Source organism: Sinocyclocheilus anshuiensis, unplaced genomic scaffold, assembly GCF_001515605.1.
Source record: "Sinocyclocheilus anshuiensis isolate Anshui unplaced genomic scaffold, SAMN03320099.WGS_v1.1 scaffold417, whole genome shotgun sequence".
Taxonomy (NCBI): Eukaryota; Metazoa; Chordata; class Actinopteri; order Cypriniformes; family Cyprinidae; genus Sinocyclocheilus; species Sinocyclocheilus anshuiensis.
Genome location: NW_015537953.1, coordinates 38,802 through 63,179, shown reverse-complemented (window position 1 = coordinate 63,179; position 24,378 = coordinate 38,802). Strand labels below are relative to the sequence as shown.

General features: G+C 36.7%; 1 protein-coding gene across 1 annotated transcript in view; it reads right to left on the bottom strand.

Moving 5' to 3' along the window:
* LOC107664901 (DENN domain-containing protein 1B-like) overlaps window positions 1–24,378 on the bottom strand; it is a 93,652-nt gene that overhangs the window by 33,550 nt on the left and 35,724 nt on the right. The window contains exons 5-12 of the mRNA XM_016455589.1: window positions 21,907–21,976; window positions 18,226–18,306; window positions 17,336–17,395; window positions 15,213–15,266; window positions 14,340–14,450; window positions 8,411–8,511; window positions 6,468–6,513; window positions 5,220–5,321 (exon numbers count right to left, since the gene is read on the bottom strand). Of these exons, the coding sequence (XP_016311075.1) occupies window positions 5,220–5,321; window positions 6,468–6,513; window positions 8,411–8,511; window positions 14,340–14,450; window positions 15,213–15,266; window positions 17,336–17,395; window positions 18,226–18,306; window positions 21,907–21,976 (625 nt within the window). The remainder of the gene's footprint in view (window positions 1–5,219; window positions 5,322–6,467; window positions 6,514–8,410; window positions 8,512–14,339; window positions 14,451–15,212; window positions 15,267–17,335; window positions 17,396–18,225; window positions 18,307–21,906; window positions 21,977–24,378) is intronic.

Below are 24,378 nucleotides of genomic sequence, written 5' to 3'. Positions count from 1 at the left end.
TATAAACCGAGATCTGATGGATTTTGCAGCCTGACTATTTAGAGTGAATTGTACATATTACAATGTCGTATTTTTATATTATTACTTAAAATTGTATGAGAAAAAAAAAAACATATAAAGAAGAGCTTGAAAAAATGACCTAAAATACACAAGAACTTATCAAAATTTGGAGAAAAAAAAAAGAAAGAATTAAAGTAAAGAATTACAATGATTTAATTATGCAAATAAATCAGCTCACGATATCGTCAGTTTACACTGTGACCCTTTCGGAGTATGGCTGAAAGACTTCTTTTTTTTAAAGACAGAGGGGAAAATATGTTTTGTTAAGGATTCTGTCCAGGGATGGAAAGCCGTTGGGAGGCAATTAGAGGACTACAAAGAAAAAAGAAATACATATGAAAATCTTCTGCTTTCTTTTGATGTGCACTAGGCTGAAAAGTATATGTACACGCTGAGTGAATTCTCACATCCTTTTAGAAAAACACAAAGACAAAGACAAAGCATATTTCAACTGTAATGCTTAAGGATCGCTGACAAAACGCAGGTCAGTGTCGTCTTCTTAATATACAACATACATTTAAAATAAACAAATAAATACATAAAAAAAACGTATAAAATAGAACTTTTTTATCAGACATCAATCAAAAATGCCAAAAGATTTCTGACAAAATGCAGGTCGGTGGCTTCTTAATATACAACAACATACATTCAAAACAAACAAACAAATAAATAAATAAACTTCCCTAGTAAAAAAGTAATATACTTAAAATACAGTTATTTTATACTAAGTATAGTTCAAATCTATTAACATACTTACTGACAGATAACTTGAGACTTACTGATATAAAAATTATAATTAAACTTTATTTGGTGTACTACTCGTGCACAATGCACTTTCTTAATATTAAGTCTAAAATGTGTTTTAATGTCACTTTTGATGAGGATTGTATGATCTTTGAATAATACCGGTCTTTAAATGCAAAATATTTAAAGTGTACCTGAAGTATACTTCCACTTTAGCACAATCAAATATACTAAGTATATCTTTAATTGGTCTTCAGCACTACTTCTGCACAATTAAAGTGCATTAAGTACAAAATAAGTTGTTCCAAATGAGCAGACTTTAAGTATACCAGTTTAGTTTACTAAAAGTACAATTGCAGGGCATTTTATTAAGTACATAAATATGAAAATGTATTTGTAGTATACTTGGCATGAAATAAATGCTTTTCAAATACACTTAAGTATATTTATTTTTCACTAGGGTTCTTATAAAATAAAACTTTTTAACAGGCATCAGTCAAAAATGCTAAAAGATTTCTGATCAAATATAGGTCAGTGCCTCTTCATTAATACACAACATGCATTTAAAATAACTTAATATAAAATAAAACTTTTTAACAAACAAATTAGGAATGTTTTCTGATAAAATACAGGACGGTGTCTCTTACTTAATGCACAGCTAACATTTAAAATAAAAACATATATAATAATATAAAACATTACAATATAATATATAATAGAATATATATAATAAATAATATTAGAAATAACATGGCAAACTTAATATAAAATTAACATTTAAACAAAAAGAAACAAATATGTGACATTTATCAGACAGTTACAAAATACATAAATAAGAACTGAACTGAAAGAAACAGTAATACAAATGACAACTCAGTAGTGTTCACTAGTTAGCATTCACAAAGCAAATTACTCCATCAATCACTGCTACTTCATATGCTAACATAAGCATGCTGAAAGCGCAAGTTATTTGATTTTGGCATGTGGAAGATATACAGCAAGTCTGTAAAAAATACAAATATTAAACCCTCCCAAAATGTATTTTTCCTTACTTTTGAATGCATTAAAATGCTAAAAAGTCTGACTGAAAAGTACATTTGAATGATTTTTAAAACATCTGCATTTGATTTCAGTCTGACACTGCGCCTTCAGAGTCTAAAGCAAAAAAGCGCCAATCAAGTACAGTTATTGTTCATCAACAGACTAATAACGGCGGTGCCTTGAGGGCTGGACACTGCATTAGTCCACTCGGGCCGGAAATGAGCCCCACCTGTCCCGCACACTACGGCCCAACAAACTGATCCTTTAAGAGGCTCCAGAATGGAAACAGAACAAGTGCTGAAGAACGTAACATTCCCACTTTCCCCCAACAGTAATTGTTTGGTGTGTCAGCTGATGTAGTGCTTGTTTTTGTTTTCTCTCGAATCCCAATTAAACACCACGCTGGCTGATCTCAGAGGAGGCGCTCTTCTCTGATTAATTTGTTAACCTTCATTTGGTAGCTTAATATACACGAGGTGGGTGTGCAAACTCGAATTGTCGCTGTTGATTGAGAACGTAAACGATCAAACGCAGGAAGTACAAATATAAGTTGTGTGGAAGAGACGAAAAGGGAGACAACTGGAATGACACGAGCAGCAAAGAAAAGTAAACAATAGATCTGGCGTAACTCGAACAAAAGTAATAAAGTCAAAAGGAATATTTTATCAAAACCGTCTCAGGATTGACACAGGACACAGAGAATCGCATCCAAATAAGACTCCAGCGCTGTTTGGTAGCACAATGGATTCATAATTTTCTATTTTTAGAGAGTTTTAATGACTGCACAAGTAAACACCCCATACTCTGCTACCAAATCCAATTATAATTTAATAAATAAAAAAAACAATAAGAAACCATTTCATAATGTTTAAGGAGGAGGAAAACACCTTCATTTATGTGTGTGAGAGCAAACTCTCCTTTTAACATGATTTCTTTTCTTTTTCGCTTTTTTGCAAACTCAACAACCACCCGTCATTAAAATCTCCTAAATATTTATAAATTCAACTAGAAAACTTCAGCAACAAATATCTTCGAATACAAATAAAAATCTAGTTTGCAAAAGAAAGTTAGACTAAAAAGACATGAAAGGGATTTTTATTTCAATATTTATATATACGTCGGATCACAAAGTCACTTTATACTCAACGACACTAAAAAGTAACATTTAAAGCATCAAATTTATTTTGAACCTTCGTGTGACGCTTTCAAAAAGCGCCGTGATTAAAACCGCGACCCAAAAACACAATCCGTTAACTTTCAACCCCGTCCCATCTGATGTTTCTAATAAAAAGGCATGTTTGAAATCACTCTCGAACGTTCGCCACATCCTCTCAATTATTATCTCGATTTGTAAAATCCGTAGGTTTGCACGGCACGGAATCGCTACTGGCGTGGTAGCATTTCTAATAGTCAATAAATCTAAAATATTATGTGTGAAATTGGGAAAAACTGCCATTAAGTGACAGACAGCGGAGAGCACAGCATAGGGTCCCGTCTGAAAAAAGGGCCAGGTAATTCAGGACAACTGTCACCCCTGACCCGTCTGAGAGAGGGTCTAGTGGTCAGACTCCCCGAATAATAAAGTCCACATGGTTAAAAAAAAAGCCTTCAAACACTTAATTAGATGAATCTCAAAAGGTTCGGCTTGAATCAATAAAAGACTTGGGAGGAAAGAAAAGAAAAAAGAAACGCTCCAGGGTCAGTTACATTATATTTTGCTTTATAGTTGTAAAATGCATTGATTTTTTTTTGAGGCTAGAATAAATGTATAAATGTGTATTTAAATAACGAAAATAAAAAAGTGAATCAAATTAATTGATTCAATTAAATTGAATCGACTTGTCCTTTTTTTTTTTTTTTTAAACACCAGTTTCAGCAAATGCCATGTGACAGACAATTTAAGAAAAATAAACCCAGAGCTTTTGCTCGATTTAAACATATTCCTAGAGTTATGAATTTTAATATCCCCAAAGGTATGATAACCGGAGGGAGAGAAAAATGAATTTTTGCGGTGATAAATATATTATTGTAGGTGACATTTACATTCAGGTGGGGTAATTTAACATGATATTCAGAATACGTTCTATCATTAGTCAATGAAAAATTCTGCGAGAGGATCAAAGCAAACATGGAGCTGCCACTTAATTTATCACGCTACGAAGACAAAGAGGTTTTTTCTATCCCCTCCGTCAGTTTCAAAAGACCCGACTCTTTTTTTTTTTATGACGCTCTCGGTTTGCAATTTAATTTACAAATGGGATGCCAGTGCTGAGATGGCATAACAGAACAGGCTGGCTTTTTCTGCTTGGACAGACAGCAGCGGGATCCACCGAGTCATATAGGAGTGTTAAAGCACCCCCCCAGTGGGACAGAAAAAAGAACGGCAGAAAAAAACCCCCCATAAACACATTTCTTTATGTTCAAAAGGACAGATGACAGACGTGTTTCTGACCCCGACGCTGGATGCACTTCCTGTTGCACTGACCGTGCCATCTAAACATTAATTAAAGAGAGAAGGCGCTGGCAGGTGGCAGAAAAGCAGGATCTAATAATTGGCCCCCTTCTTCCCCGCGCCTTCAGAAAATCCAGGACTTCTAGAGAGATGTGCCACTGGGCAGGCAGAAAGAAGAAAAGATAAAAAATTTAAAAAAGAGAGATGAAGGCAGGAGTTTGAAATTCACAGAGATGGCTGGCGAATTGCGACAGCCGTTTAACGTCACGGGGCAAGTTTACAGAGTGCGGTTTTTGGGGATCCGCGGCTGCGTCTGCTAATGATGAGAGGACAGAGTGTGTTCCTCTGACCAGAGAAAGACAGTTTGTTTAAATGTGTGAACAAAGTCGTTCCAAGAAGAGAACGGGAGAAAATGACAATCATGTTCTTGTGTGTGTATACAGTGGGCTTAAAACAAAAGAAAACAGAGTGACAACGGTAATGTAAGTGTGTGAGTGTGTGTAGGTTTACTTTCACTAACTTCTGGGAACAATTTTACCTTTAAAGTAAAGCAAAATTAGGGGAAACAAAGTCCTCAAAGTTATTTTTTATATTTATATTAAATTTATATACTTTATATTATGTTTTAAAAACATTTTTTAAAAAGTTTTCTTTTTCAATTAAAAAAAAAAAACTATTTAGTTTTAAATAAAAATTATGTTATAAAAATATATATTTGACAAAACCTCATTCTGGGAACATCTAGGGATGTCATCATTTGGAAGAAGGGCTCTAAGTAAATATTGTTTTTTAATTCTAAAAATGCACATTATTCTTTAATATTCAATAGTAATAACTGTAGAAATAATTAGGTAATTAGGTTAATACAAAAACCGTAGATTTCTAGGTAAACGTGTGTGTGTGTGTGTTTAGGAACACTCACCACATCACTGGGCAGGTTGTGCAGGTCGTCTGTGGGGCTTTCCAGGGTGTTTGTGTCCACGTTCAGAATGACCACATCCTCCAGGGATCTGCTCTTTACTCTCTGCAAACGCAACACACTTTGTTACACACCACCCTGCCTATTCCTATTTCCTGTAACCATTTTAATAGCCTATATGTGATGTATAAATACTCTTTTCAACAGTAGTTTATTTAAAGCATTTGTATAAACTAACATTTTTTTTTTTGCTGTATAAAAATACAGTGAGGCTAAAATAAATTTTCAGTGTTAAATTCCAGACAAATTCAGAGCACATTATATACTTTTTTTTCCCTTCAACAATGTCAAAACCTATACGTAAAGACTAAGCAGACAAGATTTAAATAGACTGAGTTAACAATGCAAAAACCAGATTCTCATAAATGAAACCAGATGAAGCTTTTGAGTTATTTTCTCTAAAACAAAACAAACCTACTCCAAATTCATATATGCAGCCACAAAGGTTCACAGAATCATTCTTGAAGAGTCAAAATATTCATTACAGATATCAGTAATCGATAAATAATTTTGAAAACCCACTATATACACACACACAACGTTTTTTTTATTTCATTATATGTTTGTATTTATTTGTGACAGTGTTGCAACTATTTTAACTATTAAATATATACATAATACCTAACCAAATAATAAAACTATTCAGGCATGTTGAATGAAGCACCACTGAGTTGAGCGGTGTAATGCTTCCACACAATGGTAGTCACGGTAGTGGCGACAAATCCAATAATTATTCCTCCAGTGCAGGTGGGGGAAACAGCCAAGTGTGTAAAACATTTCTGGTTTGTCATTTTTGACAGTCGCTGCTATGGCGGAAGCTATAGGTCTACCTCCAACCAACATGCCATTTCTCAATAACCGAACGCACCATCTCTTTGTTTCTCTGGCTCTTTCATTTCTCATGGGCGCCCGGGAGATAAAAAGCAAAAAAACAATGTGTCAATTTTTGTAGGTTTCCCCGCGCTCGGCGATGATGCATCAAAGTAGATGGGCATTATTATCATCTCAGATGGTTTGAATCCAGAGGGACGGCTGGTTTTAAGTGACCCGGAGTTAAAAAGTAAATAAATAACGATGGTTTATGTAATATCGGAAAGCTGCGACTGGTAGCAGTAGAGCTTCTGATCAAACGTCTCGTAAAACACTTTAAGGATGATGAACGGCTGCTGACAGTGGATTTATGTGACGTACCTCTAAAAGGCTGAGATGAACTCCGACCAGATATGGCATGGGCGCACTGGAAACAGAGACAAACCACAGTCATTAGCAACATAAAAATGCTTTATTGCATTTTAAAAATACTAATAATTCCAAAAAGTAACAGAGAACAAATATAACACCAGAAGCCAATAACAACAAACAAGGATCGCCGTAAATTGACATATCTTTGACGCGGCATGCATCACGAGCTAAACTTTAATAGCTTTCTCGGCCGTTTCCCGGAACGAGCGCTTTTGAGCACTGAAGGTGATTAGTGTAATTGGCGAGCGTCACTTTTGAGCGGGGCGAGGCAGGGCCGTGTAATTAGATAGGTTTGGGTAGCCGCTACAGTGCTCGCTCAATCAGGTTATGTGGCTAATAAGCTGCAGTCTCCCTCGCTGCATCTGTTAAGGCCACGGATTTAACTGACATGCAGGCACGCTGACACGCAGATGCGCACGCATATGCACGGGGTGAGCCCCGTCACGTCAGTGTTGTCCGTGAGTGTAACTTTGTTATGACAGCCTAATTCCCATCATTTCTAATAGCGCTCATTATGAGCGATGCACAGCCTTATAATATGATAATGCTTTTTTTGTATAATTAGATAGCTAAAATATGATAAATCGACTCGATGCCTGTGCTGAACTGGAAAACGGCGCTACTCTTAAAGCTGCATTTATATCGACGACCATAAATATTTTCTGAGGAGCTCTGGTGTCAAGCATGGCAGCACAAGTCCGTCAATTTAAGGGTATAGGGTGTTCTGGTAGCTATAGAGCAGGGCTGTAAGTTAAAGAGAGTAGTCACGGTTTTAGCCCACAGTCGGCATACGGAAATCAGTCTGCCTCTCAAGCCGTATATGTTCCTGATCGGTAAAAGAAAAAAAAAAGGAGATTGCATGCTGGACTTGGTGTGGTGGCATTAGTGCTAATAAATCATGTCCTTCATAAACCCTTTGGGATCTCAGACACGGTGAAAGACATTCATTAGGATGAGGGGTATTTTAGAAAGTAGTACTGCTTGTTCAGAAGCTCCATGTTACTGAAGGACCAATATATCGGCCAGGCCAATTAATGGCCAAAAGTTTGGCCGAATTTTGAGAATGTACCTGCTTGGCTGATTAACAGAAGTCTGACTTTTTCATTTTCCTGTACTTAAATATTTTTTATAGTTTACACCCTCAGATTCCAGATTTTCAAATAGTTGTATCTCGGCCAAATATTGTCCTATCCTAACAAACCATACTTACAAACTGAAACTTATTTATTCAGCTTTCAGATGAAGATCTCTAGAAATTGACCCTTATGACTGGTTTTGTGGTCCAGGGTCACACATATATATAATTTATAAATGTATATATCCTTATAATAATTACAAATTATATATACAAATTAAAAAATATTTTGTGTATTAGGTAGGTAGGTAGGTAGGTAGGTAGATAGGTAGATAGATAGATAGATAGATAGATAGATAGATAGATAGATAGATAGATAGATAGATAGATTATTTAAAACATTTAATCTACAATAAATAAACAAATAAAATAAATTAGTCAAGACTTATCCATGTCTATTTTGATATTAAATACATATCAATAGCTGTCATTAAGCAGAAAGCAACAGATTTCCATAGAACTGACTGCTGAAAGTTCCTGCTGCCCAATATGTGCTCGTTATTAAATATTTTGGCTTAAGATGATAATGGTTTTGACAAAGTATATAGTCAGATCCTAATCCGCAGAATTTCAGATTTCCCTGCAATCAGCGCAGAAAACATAATTTCTGTGAATTTCGTCTTGACGTACAAAGCAAACATCAGCTTGATAAACTAAAATAGCTAAAATCATACAGCTCTAATGTAGCACAGCCCAAGCTTGAGTGAGATATAAATGAGACATTTGTGTAAGTGTGTGAGACGAGCACAGCTCTTACCAGCAGTAATCCAGCAGGTGAGGAGGAAGTACAGGGATGAAGATGTGCTGCCAGTGCATAGGGTAGAGCATGGCGGCGGAGCCATGCACGCATGCAGTTAACTACGACAAGAAAAAAACAGACATGTGAGCTCCTTCATATGCCACCGTTTAATGCGTTATGCTTAAGGGGATTGCGTTTATTGTGGGCCAGGAGAGCAGGCAGCATTAGACAGTTACTCTTTTTATCTTAACATCACAAGCCGATTAAACATGCGCTTTTGTTTTTCGCTTTTCTGATGTTAAATGCGCAGGTTCAAACCCAAAATCAGGGCATCAATCGAGGGCCTAAAAATATACCAAAGCACAAGGTGTCAAATGTGTAGTGGCGATACAAAATTAATGATGCTTTATTACTGTTATACACACACACACAGTAAATAATCAGACTCTACAAGAAGCGAACACTTAATTACGATGCTGGTGTGGATGTTTAATGAGTGAACACCCAAGTGACCCCTCACCACACCCTGATTCCCCCTCATGGCTACCTAGCAGCTGTAATGACCTGTGTGGCACACGCGCACACGCCGGAGCTTCCTCATCTTCCAGATTAAAATAACATGATTAAATATGGAAAAAGAACAGAGGTCTGAAGGCTCCTCTGGGACTTCATTAGGGCAAATTGCCAAAGAATGAAACATGAGTTAACCAAGAGAGACTGTGAGCTGTTGGAATACCATGGGGAGTAGGGGCTAGAAGAGGGGTCTTGACAATTGGAGCTTCCAGTAATGTGTGAACCATGGCTCGGAAGTATCAAGAGACCCCCCTGCTCACTGACACACACAATATCACAATTGACCACCGAAACCAACCAAGCTTGGCCGTGGCACAACAGCTAGCTTCAAAGAGATCAGCTTTAATCCTGAATCACTTCTGTATACGTCCGTGATGGGTAAGGCTGGTTGAGTGTTGTTGTTGTGGTGTTCGTTGAGTTCTGTGACATTGTGGTCGAACGCAACCGCTCTGGATAAGACGTGACCTATCGAGTCAAGAAATAGCACAGCTTTAATTAACAGTAATTTAGTGCCGTGCATTATAACATATGCAAATTTGTTGTGCAGTTCTCTGAAAAGAAAGGAAAAGCTTTAGTTGTGACAGATCTAATTTTGTCCGGGCAATTTAGAAGAAAGAAATGAATATTTATGGCATTTCTCACCAACTGAAGTTTGGTTGATATCAAAGCTTTGAGACCCGTTCTGTTCGAGAACCCTTTTTCTCAAGGTCCAATAAATGAATCATGCTGAGAGGTCATCGCACTGCAAAGAAACACTTTTCTTTGACTGTGCGAAAAGACTGTCGTCTAGTTTCTTAGAGGGGAACCCTTCCGTACCATGTAGAGATGGGTAAAAAAGCCTAATGGCGCATTCCAATTAATTAAACAATGTCCGCAGACAAGCCCAATTGGCTTGATTTATTCCTGACTTGAAAGTGAAGTCGTGCCGTCTTCTTTCCAAGACGAGGGCATGAAAAGGAGGTGGCGAAACCTAGATAAAAATTAAAAGGTGGAATTCAAAAACAAATTAACTCTTGATATTTTTCCCACACGAGCTGTTTTGCTTGTAAACGAGAGATTCATCAAAGCGTATGCGATCCTGCAAGAAAATCAGTCATGACCTCCTTTCTGTGACAATTAAAGAGAAAGTTCAGAATAACTGTATCGCTGCCATTGAATCTCCAGTTGTACTCACAATGCACTGTTGGAGTGCTGCTCCTAATAAAATATTTGGCGGTCTTATGAATAATTAATGAAGACATGCCAAATGAAAAGAAAGCCAAATAGCCACAAAAGGCAAGGTATGCTTGATATTCCTTTAAAGGGGTGCTATTATGCTTTTTCACTTTTTCAACTTTAGTTAGTCTGTAATGTTGCTGTTTGAGCATAAAAAAGATCTGCAAAGTTACAAAGCTCAAAGTGCCTTCATTTGATACAGGAACTATTCGAGCCGTTCATGCCAGACTGGGGAGAGAGGTGTTGTAATCATGTAAAATATGTGAAAAATAATGTGTTTTTCGAACAACCTAGTATGAGAGCCTGTTCTAGTACACCCCCAAAACAAAATCAAGACTTTTTAAAAGAGCATAATAGGACCCCTTTAAATGAAGAAGTCATCCGCAAGAACAAATGCTGGATTACGGGTTGTTTGGATGTGGGGCTGGATGCTGCCGAGACCTGTGAGCAACCGCTGCCGTTAGCGGTAATGAGCGTGCTGGGGACATGTTAAGTGGGGGTCTTCTCTATTATACAAAGGGATCCGTCTTTGGAAATATAAAAGACCCAAAAAAACAATAATGTCGTGAATTCTTCGTGAAAAGGGTTTTTTACATGAAAACCAACAAATGCGACGTCAGTTCTACAACTGTTTCATTAAGACATACACTTTTTGAGGATAAATATTAAAAAAAAAATGCCTAAAAGAAACTACGTTATCATATGCAAATTACAAGTGATAGACTAGTTCTGGGTAATAACTAGGTACTAACCCTGAACCTACTCCTTAAACACGGGACAAACTAAGCTGACGGTCGGCCATCGGCCAACGTCTGTTGGGATAGTTTGTTTGGTGTGTTCCACTCATCGAGCTCACGTCGGCAGCAGTTTGCCAGATTCAACATGTTGAATCAGCATCGGGGCCATCAGGTGAGTGAGAACTCTGATTGGATGTTCAGTTTAGTGAAGGAGTCAGTGCCCGAGAATTAAAGCGACAGTGATGAAAACGGGCAAGTAATTGAAGGCGGCACAGACAGAAGGCTGTTCTAATGTTACATGATCTTTCCCAATCATTAGATTATGCAAATATTTTCATAACACGAGCCACTTAAAATGAAGAACTTTATCAACATAACTGATATTCAAAATACGTTTACATTTCGTATATCTGCGTATATCTCATATATCCTTATACGATATACTGATAGACAGCAAATTCCTCTCACGCAGGCACAGAACGCACGTGTTAGTTTGCAGTCAGCTGTAGTCCATCCGGTGTGTTCAAGCACAGCTTTTTGATCCAGACTCTGTCAACACGAGGCGAAAACACCATCAGCTTTTGTTGCCACTAGTTCTTTCAAGTCGGCTTGGTGTGTCCCAGCCTTTAACCTAACCTTAGGCCATGTAGATACCGTATATTACCCAGTACTTTCTTAGGTACATACACTGTAAGTAAATGTAAGTGCACATACTGTAAAATAAAGTGCAACCAAAAAATATTAGATTAAAAATACCAGAACATTTTCTTTAAGAACACATAAAAATCCTGACACTCAAGGCTGAGCTGATTTGCTCAAAAATTCATCAAACTCCTGTTTATTAAAAAATGACAAGGCAAAAGTTGAAAGACTCTAACAAGATCAGCAACAATTTTTTACTGCTGAGCAGCACACTAGAAGCCCTGAAATAGACCTACAAATTTCTCTTGAGCAGAAAGGAAAAAGAAGGATCTTGCTGTCTTGGTTCAGTGAACTTGGGATTTGCCCAATCAGGTGACAGTCACAGAACTCTCACTTCACAATCAAACCACATTCACACTCATCTCTAGGAGTACATTTGTACCATTTTGCATTGCTGAGATATATTCCACAGATGAAGTATAAAGATATGCTTTGTAACACCTTTCCAGTGAACCCTGTCTATGTAAACAAGTTGACGAACATATTCCCTACATCTAGGGAGAAGCTGGGGTTCAAAAATATCCATGGCAACTTCTCCAAGAATAGACAAAGACCAGAAAGAAAAAAAAAATCCCGTTCTTTGATAAGCACAACAAAGCTCACAGTGGAATCTGTGATTGGGGCAGACTGGAGACTAGAGGTGCGATTCCCCCTGACAAGGGTGACAGCACCGCAGTCTGCGCTGACTCCTGCTACCTGCGAGACTTCTCTCCCCTGGCCCTCTCCTTGTTTCCCAATTACCAAACCTCACTCTCCCCTCCTGTTGACAAACGCACGGCTCCGAGTGGGGCGCCAACACAAGGTGTATCGCTAACAAGGAGGTGGCATTAAAAAAAAGAAAAGGTAGAGGTAGGGCGCAGGGCGCCAAACACCAGTAATCCACCTCCTACTGCAACACGATACCACAAAGAAGAGAACAGGAAGTGCCGGAGGAAGATGAAAATGTCTATTAAAGGTGTGGTAAGAGAGATGCTTGAAGAAGGACGAAAATAAGACGCCATTGCTGAGTAGAGTGTAAAAAAGCGGAGAGTGTGAGGCCAAAAGGAACCTCAGTGGCTAGCACCACAGGCTAAGACGGGATCGGGTCTTGTTAGCATACCACTGACAGCATGATGAGAAGGCGGCTGTCAAGACTCGGGGCCGGCCGGGGGGGGTCTCGCAGATGAAACGCACCAGGGCCTCCCAGTTGACTAGTTAGAGGGATCCTGATGCAGCACAATTATACTGGCATATGACAAGACTGCATGGGCGGCTGCCTCCCGGAGCCTGCGACATGGTTTTAAAACAGTGGTACTCCTTACCTCTGGTCACAAAACAGCAATAAGTTAACTGATGCATTGTTGTTAGATCATGATTTATTCTTTTGCTTTCCAATACAGGCAAGTATGCAGCCATGTTCTGCTAGACTGACATAGCAGGTTCACTAGGGGCCCGAACACTCAGGGTCTGCTGGCAGCATGCATAATGCATTTGCTCTCTTCCTCTTTCCTTCTCTGTCTTTATCCCGTTGGCTCGCTGGAGAAACGGTAGCGGTAGGCTGACCACACTGTGGCCACTGTCATATGCCCTCTCTGAACAAATCAGGAAATTGGCCATATGTCTACACTTGCGTCTAAGAATTCTTTGCAAAATTTACCATATGTGTCTTCCTATAGTTGCTTGGAACTCCCAAGGCTCTTGAGAAGACCACGGATTGTTTTGGGATTTGAGATGATGAAAGTCTTCGCTGAAGTGGAACCTTAATATCACTAGTCTTCGTAGTAACTCTTTTGGCATATTAGTTTCATAAACTCAAGGTCGCTCACGCTCCCATCTTCCAAAACAGTAAATCAAGTTATGGGAGTGTAAACAAAAAAAAAAAAATTTACCCAAGAGACTAATGATTTGCACATTCTAACCTCTCGTGTCAGTGAGCACACGGAATGAAGGCGGCAGCCCGGAGGAGTGAAATACTCCATGGATAGGGTCATTCTGACAGCCTCCTCCGAAGCCAGAGGGTCCGAGGGGAGCCCCTCGGTTCCGGCACTGTCGGCGAGCGCACCGCAGATGCTCCGGGGGGGAATCGGAGAGCGATAGAGAGAGAATGACATCACTCGCCACTTCTACACCAACTGTCGTGAAAGTTTGGACCATCGTCCGCCCCCGTGCGATAAGCGCCCACTCCCTTTTTCAGGCAAGAAGAGCCAGACAGAAAATATGTGGAAGAGTCAGGGATCCAGTAAGTGATAATTTAAAGCTAACAGACTTCAGCCCAGAGAAACACCCAAAAAAATGCCAAAACAGAGAGAACCGAATCAGTGTACAGTATTTTTTTAGATGTTTAAGATTATTGTATAAATATTTTCTTTCTTACTGTTTAATTAATGAGAAGCAGGTCATCTAAACAACTTATTATGATGTGCATCATATCATGAGGAAGTTGGCAATACGTAGCCCTAGAGAGCAGGAAGTGTAATAAGATCTACATAATAATGTCTATGATTCTGCATTTTCCACCAGTGTGAAAAGTTTCAAGTCCTGGGAGCAAAAAATAAATACGTCCATCACATATCATGTTAATTAGAAACAAATTAAAAACACATTTCTGTGTATACAAAAATAAGCCTGGTGGTTCCCAAAAGACTTATTTTAAATGTATTGTATAAAAACAATGTATATTAATATTTTAAGTAACATGAAAGCTGTCTGATGTGTAAATGAGAATGACAGCAGAAACTCACAGTGCTAAGCTTGCTTGAGGTAATGATGATGCGTCGCTCATGCAGCATGCTGGCATAGAGGTGCAACATGTTGTTCACATCCACTGCTACAAAGTACTCTGTTAAATTTCTCTAGAAGGAAAAAATATGGTTGATTTAGAGGAATTATGGTATTTACACAAGTCACACTTAAAAAAATGTTTGAATGCCATTGCATTCAATATTTTATTAAATTTCATTATATATTTTGTTTCATGTTTTGTTTAATTTTTTCATGTTTTTTAAATATTTTGTTTCATGTTTATGTTTTTTAATGTTTTGTTTTATATTTTGTTTTGCTTCATGTTTTATGTTATGGTTCAATGTTTTGTTTTATAATTTGTATTGTTGCATGTTTTTAATGTTTTGTTTTAATGTGGTTTTTATCTTTTGTTTCATGTTTTGTTTTTTATTTCGTTTTGCTTTATGTTCTATGTTTTTGTTCAATGTTTTATTTTATATTTTGTATAGTTTCATTTGTAATGATTTGTTTTGTTTTGTTTCATGTATTGTTTTAATGTTCTGTTTGTATGCTCTATGTTTCTTAATATTTTGTTTTATATTTTGTTTTGCTTCATGTTTTATGCTTTTAATGTTTTATTTTATATTTTGTATTGTTTCATGTTTTTAATGTTTTCTTTTAGATTTTGCTTTTGCTTCTTGGGTTGTTTTAATGTTCTGTTTTTATATTTTGTTTCATGTTTTATGTTTATGTTTTGTTTTAGATTTTGTTTTGTTTCGTGCTTTGTTTTACTAATAGTCACTTGATCTGATATGTAGTGCAATGACACTCATACATTAAGTGTGGCTTAAATTTGGGCCCTCTGTATTTGTGACTGGGTTAAACATACTCACACTTTCAGGTATGGTGGGGAGTCCATTAATATCAGGAGCTATGAAGTATGAATGCTGCAGAAAACAGACAAGAAAATATGAAGATAAGGTCACCATTACACAACCTTCCAGAATTTAGTGTTTATAGAACCTCCAACTTACTGTCTGTTCCACAACCAATAAATAAACTGTGATCAGCCTGAACTATGTCTGCGCTTGTTAACATCATACATACAGACAACAGATACGGATACATGAAGTCAACAAACGCCGATCCCCTGTGGACACTACCAGAGGAGGCTCCCCGCATCGGAGAGAAAGTCTTTATTAAGGTACAAAAGCCAACTGCTCTGTTCTGACAGTATCAGAGGGGTCTGCCAGGCGTACTTTTGAATAGGCGAGCAAGTTTAATGTCTGGATCAAAGAGGCTCCGAAGCAAAGATCCCACGCTGCCTGCTAACTTTAGCACTTTTATTTGCCTGTGTGGCGCGCTCTGCTTTTTCCCAAGGCTGGGTTGCGATTCGTCATGCGTAAAGAGTATCCATCTGTTGCTCCACACATAGGTTCAACTTTTGCTGCCTTTGCGTATGTTACACAAAAGTGTGACTAGCATCCTTTAATACTCAAAGATGCTTTAAAATATTCATCTTGGATGCTGTGATCACATGACTCCAGCAATCAAACCAAGGGCTGTGCAATGTCAGAAACAATTTATCTGCACTCTATGTGTGTGTCCAGTGCTTTTGCTATAATCGTATGAATATAAACAGTTTGAAGATATCAATAAAGCAGATTGACCAAGTTTTCTTCTTCATGTGCTGACATGTGTTTATTTTCCCATACCGAGCAGCTGATTGCCCTCCGTGTCGTGGACTGCAGTTCCAGCTGGCGGTGGCCAGCACTTTGCAGCCGTGTTTATAAAAATCACACATTATCAGAGTGCTTGTTATCACCACGCTCTGTCTGCTGCTCCCTGTAGTGTGATCAGAATCCCAGACCCTACACCCAACACCACTCTAACCAACACACACACCACACACACACACACACACACACACACACACATCGGATTTAAACATTACTGCCCACACAGCGTTGATGGAAACCTCTCCTATCACCAAGACCCTCTTCCCAAATTCCAATAGCGAACAAACATTTCATGTTGCCAATCATTTTAACTTCAGAGAAGTTAAAGCAGAACATGACGGTGATTAGTGAACCCACCACCTGCTGGGAGACGGTACAGACAATTCCAAGAAACCCCTTCGGATGACCTGATGAGCTTTTAGATTACAAACTAAGGGCAAATTGTTGATAACTAATCCTGAGTAACAGCAAGCTTTATAACTAGTGATGTCAAGTTCATTAGAGTCAACTTACTTTAATGTAGTGTGAAAAATAAATATGTTTTAGATTTATTCAATATATGCTTGTTACGTTAATATAAAACATATAACATTTGAACTATATATCAATAACTAATTTTATAAAGCAGAGTTTATTTATTTAAATAAATAATTATATTTAAGTATGTTTAATTATATTAATTTATATTAATATATAACTATATGACATCTAGTGAATGTAAAGTACAAAAATATAAAAAATAGGAATATTGTAAAAAATTCCAATAAGAACATTATAGAATTACAGTCAGAACATGATATTAAAGTGTGATATTAAAATATTACAGCTTGGAAAAAAAAACACTGGATGATGTTTTAATGCAATGTTCTTGAGCAGATATTCAAGGGTGCAGTGTTTATTTTTTTTATCCATATTTAAATAAAAAGATAAATGTAGGCTAATGGGCAGAGCATCAAGGAGATTTCTTGAGCATAATTGCCTTTTGCTTTTAATTAAAAAAAACTTTTGATATTTGAAAAGAGAATACAGCAGTGTGGAAGAGCATGAATCATTTAGCAAGTTTGATTGTTTTCCAGAAAAGAAAAAAAACTGACAACAAGACCCAGGATGGGTTTTTGCCATAATTTAAAAAAAAGAATAGAGCTGGTTTATTTGGCAAAATTGGAGAGCTGTCTCCCATGTGATTAGGGCAGCGGCTCCAAATTTCAGAAGTGCCCCGTTCTCTCTCTCTCCTTCTTTTCATCCCTCTCCCTTCAGCACACTCACTCTCCACTCACCGACTGTCTGCTTCCTGGATCCTGCACTACTTGCCCACTGGCAAAATGTAAGTGGTTGCTCTTGCAAAAATGAAGGAAAGAATATAGATGGATTAGATGGAGAGATCAGACAGACAGACATACACATAGACAGACTGTAAAAAAAAAACTGACATAGACTGCAAAATATTGACAGATGAATGGAAAGATGGATGGAATGAGACAGAGTGAAAGAACGATAGATAGAATGACAGACTGAAAGAAACAATAGAATGTCAGATGGATTGAAAGAATGAAAGAACGATTAATAAAAAGAATGATAAATAAAATGATTCATAGATAGAATGACAGAACAATGATAGATACGGTAGAATGATAGAACAATAGACACAGACAGACAGACAGACAGACAGACAGATAGGTTAAACATGGGATATAATTAGTTTTGGGTAAATCTAACAGGCAGTCTTTGGTATCACTGAGTAAATCAGAAAATGTTTTCTAATATAGATAGATACAGATATAGGTAGGTAGATAGATAGGACAGATAGATAGATAGATAGATAGATAGATAGATAGATAGATAGATAGATAGATAGATAGATATAGACGGACGGACGGACGGACGGACGGATGGACGGATGGACGGAGAGACAGACAGACAGATATAGATAGATAGATAGATAGAACGATAGTTATAACGACAGAATGACAGACAGACAGACAGACAGACAGATAGATAGATAGATAGATAGATAGATAGATAGATAGATAGATAGATAGATAGATAGATAGATAGATAGATAGTTGTTGAATCTACACTATTGCGGTCCAGCATCTGCTATCAGAGCGAGAGGCTGGCGGTCCCACTTCTGATTCTAAACAAAGAGTCAGCCCTCCCCAGCACCTACCACACTCAGATTCACTGGCGTATTCGGCTTTGGCACGGGGTGGGTGTGCAGCGTTTCCAACATGTCGTTCAAGTCGCTTTCCTGTGAGGACAAAAAAGACAAATATGAAAAACTAACAAATGAAAAAAAAAAACAACCAAAGGAGCGTGAAAGAAAAACAACGGAACAGCAAAGCGCTTCCATGATTTAAAGTGCTCGGCGTAAAGTATTCCTACAGCAGTCTGCAGAAGAGAAATATATCTGACTGACACACATTTAACGAGCGATCCTGAGGTTAAGAGACGGTAAGCTAGGCTGCGGCAGACGCTTATTATTCCGGGGATGATTTATGGCGAACATTGGCTGCTCGTAATTAACCAAAGGTCCTTGCTCAGAGCGGGCGGCTTTAAGAAGCCATTGGAGAAAAGCTTTGCCACAAAACAGGCCTCAAGATTATAACGCTGAGCTTTTACGAGCTTTTATGACAAGAGTGCAATTTACCCTCTCAAACTTGCTGGAGAATAGCGATGCCGTTGCTGTTGAAACACGGTCTGACATCGAATAGTTAGGCACATATTTAGATTGCCCTTTCCTTATATGCAAGTTCCCAGATTAGCTGTGTGGCCAGAGCTTGCAGCATGTATGGCCGTGTGTTTGTATGTGTGTGTGTGTGCACGAGCCGCTGTCACGAGAGCCTGGATGCTCACACGCATGGTCAGTAACACAGCCTGAGGAAACACTTCATTTACCCTCGCCATAAACCTTCAGCGCTCTTGTCCTTCCTCGTCAGTCAATGCCGCCTCACGTGGAATGCAACGACAGAATACAACCCGATCATGCTTACAAATGTTTTTTTTTTTATTAATATTTGTAATCAGTTTTTATTGGTATATTTTCCATTTTCATTCTAATTTTAGCCATTTTTTTATTTATTTATTTATGTCATTTTTAGTATTTTTATTTTTTTTTTAAGTCTCCATAAGCTTTTATTCATTTTTAGTTTTTATTTCAGCTTCAGTTTTAGTTATTTTAGTACATCAAGTTAAACGAAATTAAAAAGAGAAATGTTGCTGTAATTAGCATAAATACGTTTTTATATTTTATTTCATATAATGTTTATTTATTTCAAGTAACAAAAAATGTTTTTCTTGTTTCAGTTTTTTTTTTCAGATTTAGTTAACTACATTAACTCTGCTGCCAAACACCGGCAAATAAATAAATACATACATACATGCATAAATACATATTATCATTATTATTTTAAAACATTATTCTTTTCAAATAGTTTCATTCTTAAAACATTAGCAAAAACATTCTTATATTGACATATTCAATGCAAATGTCTATCTAAACAGTTTGTAAAAAGCACTGGGAACTAATTTTTTTAATTGTTCAGAAGTTCATTCTTATCTAAATTTATGCACAAAATTGAATGCAACAATTTACTTAAAAATAGTTTTATTAATTATTTAGACACATATGTTGTGCTCGCATTTCATGAATAAGGCCCATTTTTAAAGAAATTGTCACATTTAATTCACATTTTGGTATAAATTACCGGTACAAAACGTTAATTGTCGCATTTCATGCAAATTTCGGTTTAAACTGTATGCAAAAACAATTTATATAAAATTCTCAGCTACAAATCAAATTCAAATAAAAATCGTACATAAATTGCTGAATTGTGCGCAAATTTCTGTGCAAATAATTTGTAAAAATTTTCTAATATAAATATTTGCATTTAATGCCAATGCCTGTTTAAATAGTACCCCCCAAAAATAATTTCTGACATAACATCGTCATAATTTTCGTATTTAATGAAAATTTTGGTGCCGATTGTTTGTAAAGTCATTTGTAGATAAATTATTGCACTGTTAAACAATACACTGTGTCTACTGCTTAGAAACATATTCTACAGGCTTTTTATTTGTCATTTTTATGTGTTTGTTATAATGTGTACTGTGTTTATTTGTATCAAGTAGCACTTCTTTTCCCAAAAGAAAACTTTCTGAATTGCAGTTTTACCATCTGTTGACTGCTACAGTCTCATAAATGAAGCTAAACGACTTTGAAAGTTGCACTGAATAAGCATCTGCTAAATGCCTTAAATAAAAATCATACAGAGAGTGTACTTCACATAATGAACAACATGAAATGTGAAGAATGAGGGGAAACTAAAAGGCATACTTTTGGTAAATGGAACGGGTCGATCACACCGAGGATCTAACGGCTTAATTCCCGACCCCTGTGACTCCCAGTGTACTCAGCCCGTGATTTGTTTGTGTAGAGGAGGCTTGGACTTCCTCACTTCTCTTTCAGTGGCTCCGTTACACATAACTGAATGATAACAGACTGATAGAGAAACTCTGAGCGCTTCAGTTAGACGCTGGCTCCACACAGACTCTGCTTTTCATTTGATGTAAGCTTAATATTTCCATCCCCTTTTCCTAATTCAAACTTTTCTTCGTCTCCTACTGCTGTGAAACTTTCAGAAAGAAAAAAAAACAAAACACGATTTGGCACAGTGTATTTCCTGACAATTAGTTTTCCCGTATATCATAAGGACTGACTTCCTGTTCGATGCTCGGTCTGTTAAATGTCAACAACACTGCAAAGCAAAGCGCAACCAACCAACTGTGCCTGCTTCGCTGAGATGGATTATAGATGACGTTTTTCTTTTTCCTTTGTCTTTACACAAAACAAAACACTCAAGCTTTGCTTTGCAGTGGCACTTTTGGCTCACAAGCTGGATGGCAGGAACGTGGGTAATTTCATGCTATTTGTGACATTAGCCGTTTGCTCATTAGGGGGTCCGGCATGGTGCAATCAACCAGTGACCTCACAGAGAAAACTTTTTTTTATAGTTACAAATATTTACAGTTATTACAGATACTGTTTGATCTGTTTACATATTCAAATTTTAACTCTTAACTTGCGTAACGTTTTGTCTCCTAACTTGCCTAACGTTTTCATCTGCATGAGTATTTAAAAATGTGCATTCATTTGACAAAAAGGGTGACATTTAATGTACTTATTAATTTGTGTAAACATTTAATAAATTATGATGTCATTTTGCTCATTATTTCCATGTGAAGTTGAAGACTTCTCTTCACTTATCTAAGTAGTCTATTTAGAAATTAACATTAAATTTGATATTTTAAGAATGGTATTATGAATGATTTTACAAATTCATATTTACATAACGATTTACACTATCGCATCTAATGCAAATTTGTGTAAAGCGTATAACCATTTTTGCATAAATTGCAACAATTTATGCACATTTCTGTGTAAATCACAAATCCATGTGAGAAATGTGCAACTTCAACTTGTTTTAAAAAGTCTGAAAGGGTACTTAATACTTAATGCAGTTCTTAATATATATATATATACATATATATATATATATATATATATGCACACATATATACATATACATATACACACATATATACATATACATATACACATATATATATATATACATACATACACATATATATATATACATACATACACATATACATATACATATACATATATATATATATATATACATACACATATACATATATATATCATATAAAACCATTTTTAAATAAATGAGCGCATTTGATGCAAATTTCTGTGTAAATCTTTTTATTCTTCTGTATTGTAATTGTGCTAATTTTTTTCCATGTGAAGACAATTCTCTTAACTTACCTGGTGTTTTGATAAGTAGTCTGCAAGGGTATTTAGCATCTTATAATAAATCTCAAACCATGGGATATAACTGTCAAAAGAAAGAGAAAAATGCATTGAACAATTATTTATTAGAACACTTCACAAGGAAAAAGCTATAAAAAACATGGTAGCCTCATTCAAAATAGGAATATAATTTTCTCAAATCCACCACAGCCGATTCTTCCTCACCTTGACTATTAACCTGGTGGGCTTTAGAGCATTTTCGACTACAGTGAACCTTATTATCACATTCTTTGTAGTCGCTGACACTTGCATTTTAAACATTCCAGCCACAGAGCAGGCTATATAAAAGTATTTGGTTTCTTCAACAAAAAAACGAGTGGTCCACTGTAGCCTGTAATAAACCAGGGATGGGATGGTTTATAAGCATGCTGCGCCCAGATGCACAACCTGAAACTCATCGTCGTACTACATATGACACCGTTAGGGGTGTGCGATATGACGATTTTTGATCGTGGATGAAAAAAATGTCTCCATGATCTGCTTTTGAAGAAATATCCTATTATCGTGCTATATCAGCTGCAGTTCTGGCGCCTCTATCTCAATATATACTGTACAACGCGACATACATTCACATCTAATTTGAACTCGATGATAGAGTTACTCTCACAGGACATTGCACTTATTCGCAATCACAAAAGTAACGTTACATTATTTGCATCTGCTTTAAAGCCTTACTGATTATTAAACATTTCATTCGTTTCTCTCAACTGTTTACTTTAATTTTAGACATAACCAGCTGAGTTTATATGTAAACCTTGTGTGTTTTGACAGTATTAGCGCAAAAGATAACTTAGTTCAGTAATCAGGCGCTGTTTGACAAGCTTTTTAGTGTGCGCGCTTCGGGTGTACGCGGCGCTCAGAAAAAGCGCATGTCAGAACAGCGCGCACACTAAAAAGCTTGTCAAACAGCGCCTGATTACTGAACTAAGTTATCTTTTGCGCTAATACTGTCAAAACACACAAGGTTTACATATAGACTCAGCTGGTTATGTCTAAAATTAAAGTAAACAGTTGAGAGAAACGGATGCGTGCAGGTCTTAAAGGGACAGTACTAAACATGCTGCCGACTATCATTAAAGGGATAGTTCACCCTAAAATTTTAATTATGTCATTATTTACTCACTCACATGTTGTCCCAAACCTGTATTAATTTATTTCTTGTGCTGAACACAAAAGAAGAAATTTTAAAGAATGTGGGTAACCAAACAGTTGCTGGTCCACACTGACTTTGATAGTGGGGGAAAAAAATACAGTCACTGTGAACAAGCAACAGTTTGGTTTTCCACGTTCCTCAAAATAGCATTTATGTTCAGCAGAAGAAAGAAACTCATTCAGGTTTAAAACAACTTTTGAGAGTAAATGATGGTATAAAAATAAAGCGCTATGACAGAATTAATAGACATATGACAGAATTTTTGGGGTGAACTATTCCTTTAATTTTAACAAAACAACAAAAATGCACAGAAAAATCACTCACTATTCTTGACTGAAAAACTTTAATGCAGTTGCTTTAATAAGAATCAATCTATATAGTGTTTTATTTTTATATTTGTTCATTCAGTTTCTTAAATGCTCCTGCTAAATACATTGTACCTGAAAATAAAGCATTGTTTGTTTTATTTGTGTATTATGTGTATTTGTAATGTGTATCGTTGTTCTTATTTTTAATACCAAAGATAAAATAACGACAAAGATTTTTATTTTCGCCCACTTTGGCCTAAATATCCGCCATTCTTTTTTTATTTATTTTGTTACCTTGAAAGGCTTTGTCTTCATAACAGGGAAATTTGCTTGCAAAAACTTACAAAATAGCAAAACCAACATGACAAAGAATCGTGATAAAATCGTGATATTTCTAAAAAAAAAAACAAATCTTGATATGATATTTTTTGCCATATCACCCACCCCTAGTCACCGTTTTCTTTTTTCTCCCTAAAATTAATTTCCTAGCAGGAGTACAAAAAATTATTCACACCTTATCAATGTGTATTAACTAATCACACAATGACTAGCCAAGAGTATCTGCAACATTGTGTGCGTTGCCGCCTGACAGAATCTTGGCAAAGTTGACAGGCCTTCAAAGATGGAACACGGCCAATGTGTTGTTTTGGCTTGAAGGTTGTAAGAACACACACCATTTATTTTGTTATGCAATCTAGTGAAAAAACGCGGCCTGCTAGCGGGCTCTGACTTTTTCTTTCCCAGTAGGTAGGCGTGATTACAACATGCATTTCGACTCGGTCTGAAATCTCACACTTAACCGAGAGCGATTACATCAGCTATTCTTTTCAAACGCAAAGCTTTGACTTTTGTTTGACGCTAATGCTTGATTACTTTAATTGGCAAAAGAAGAAGCTTGAATTAATAGATCCTGTAATTTTGAAGAAAGAAGAACAAGCTTATCATCTGATCCCAGTTGAACCATAT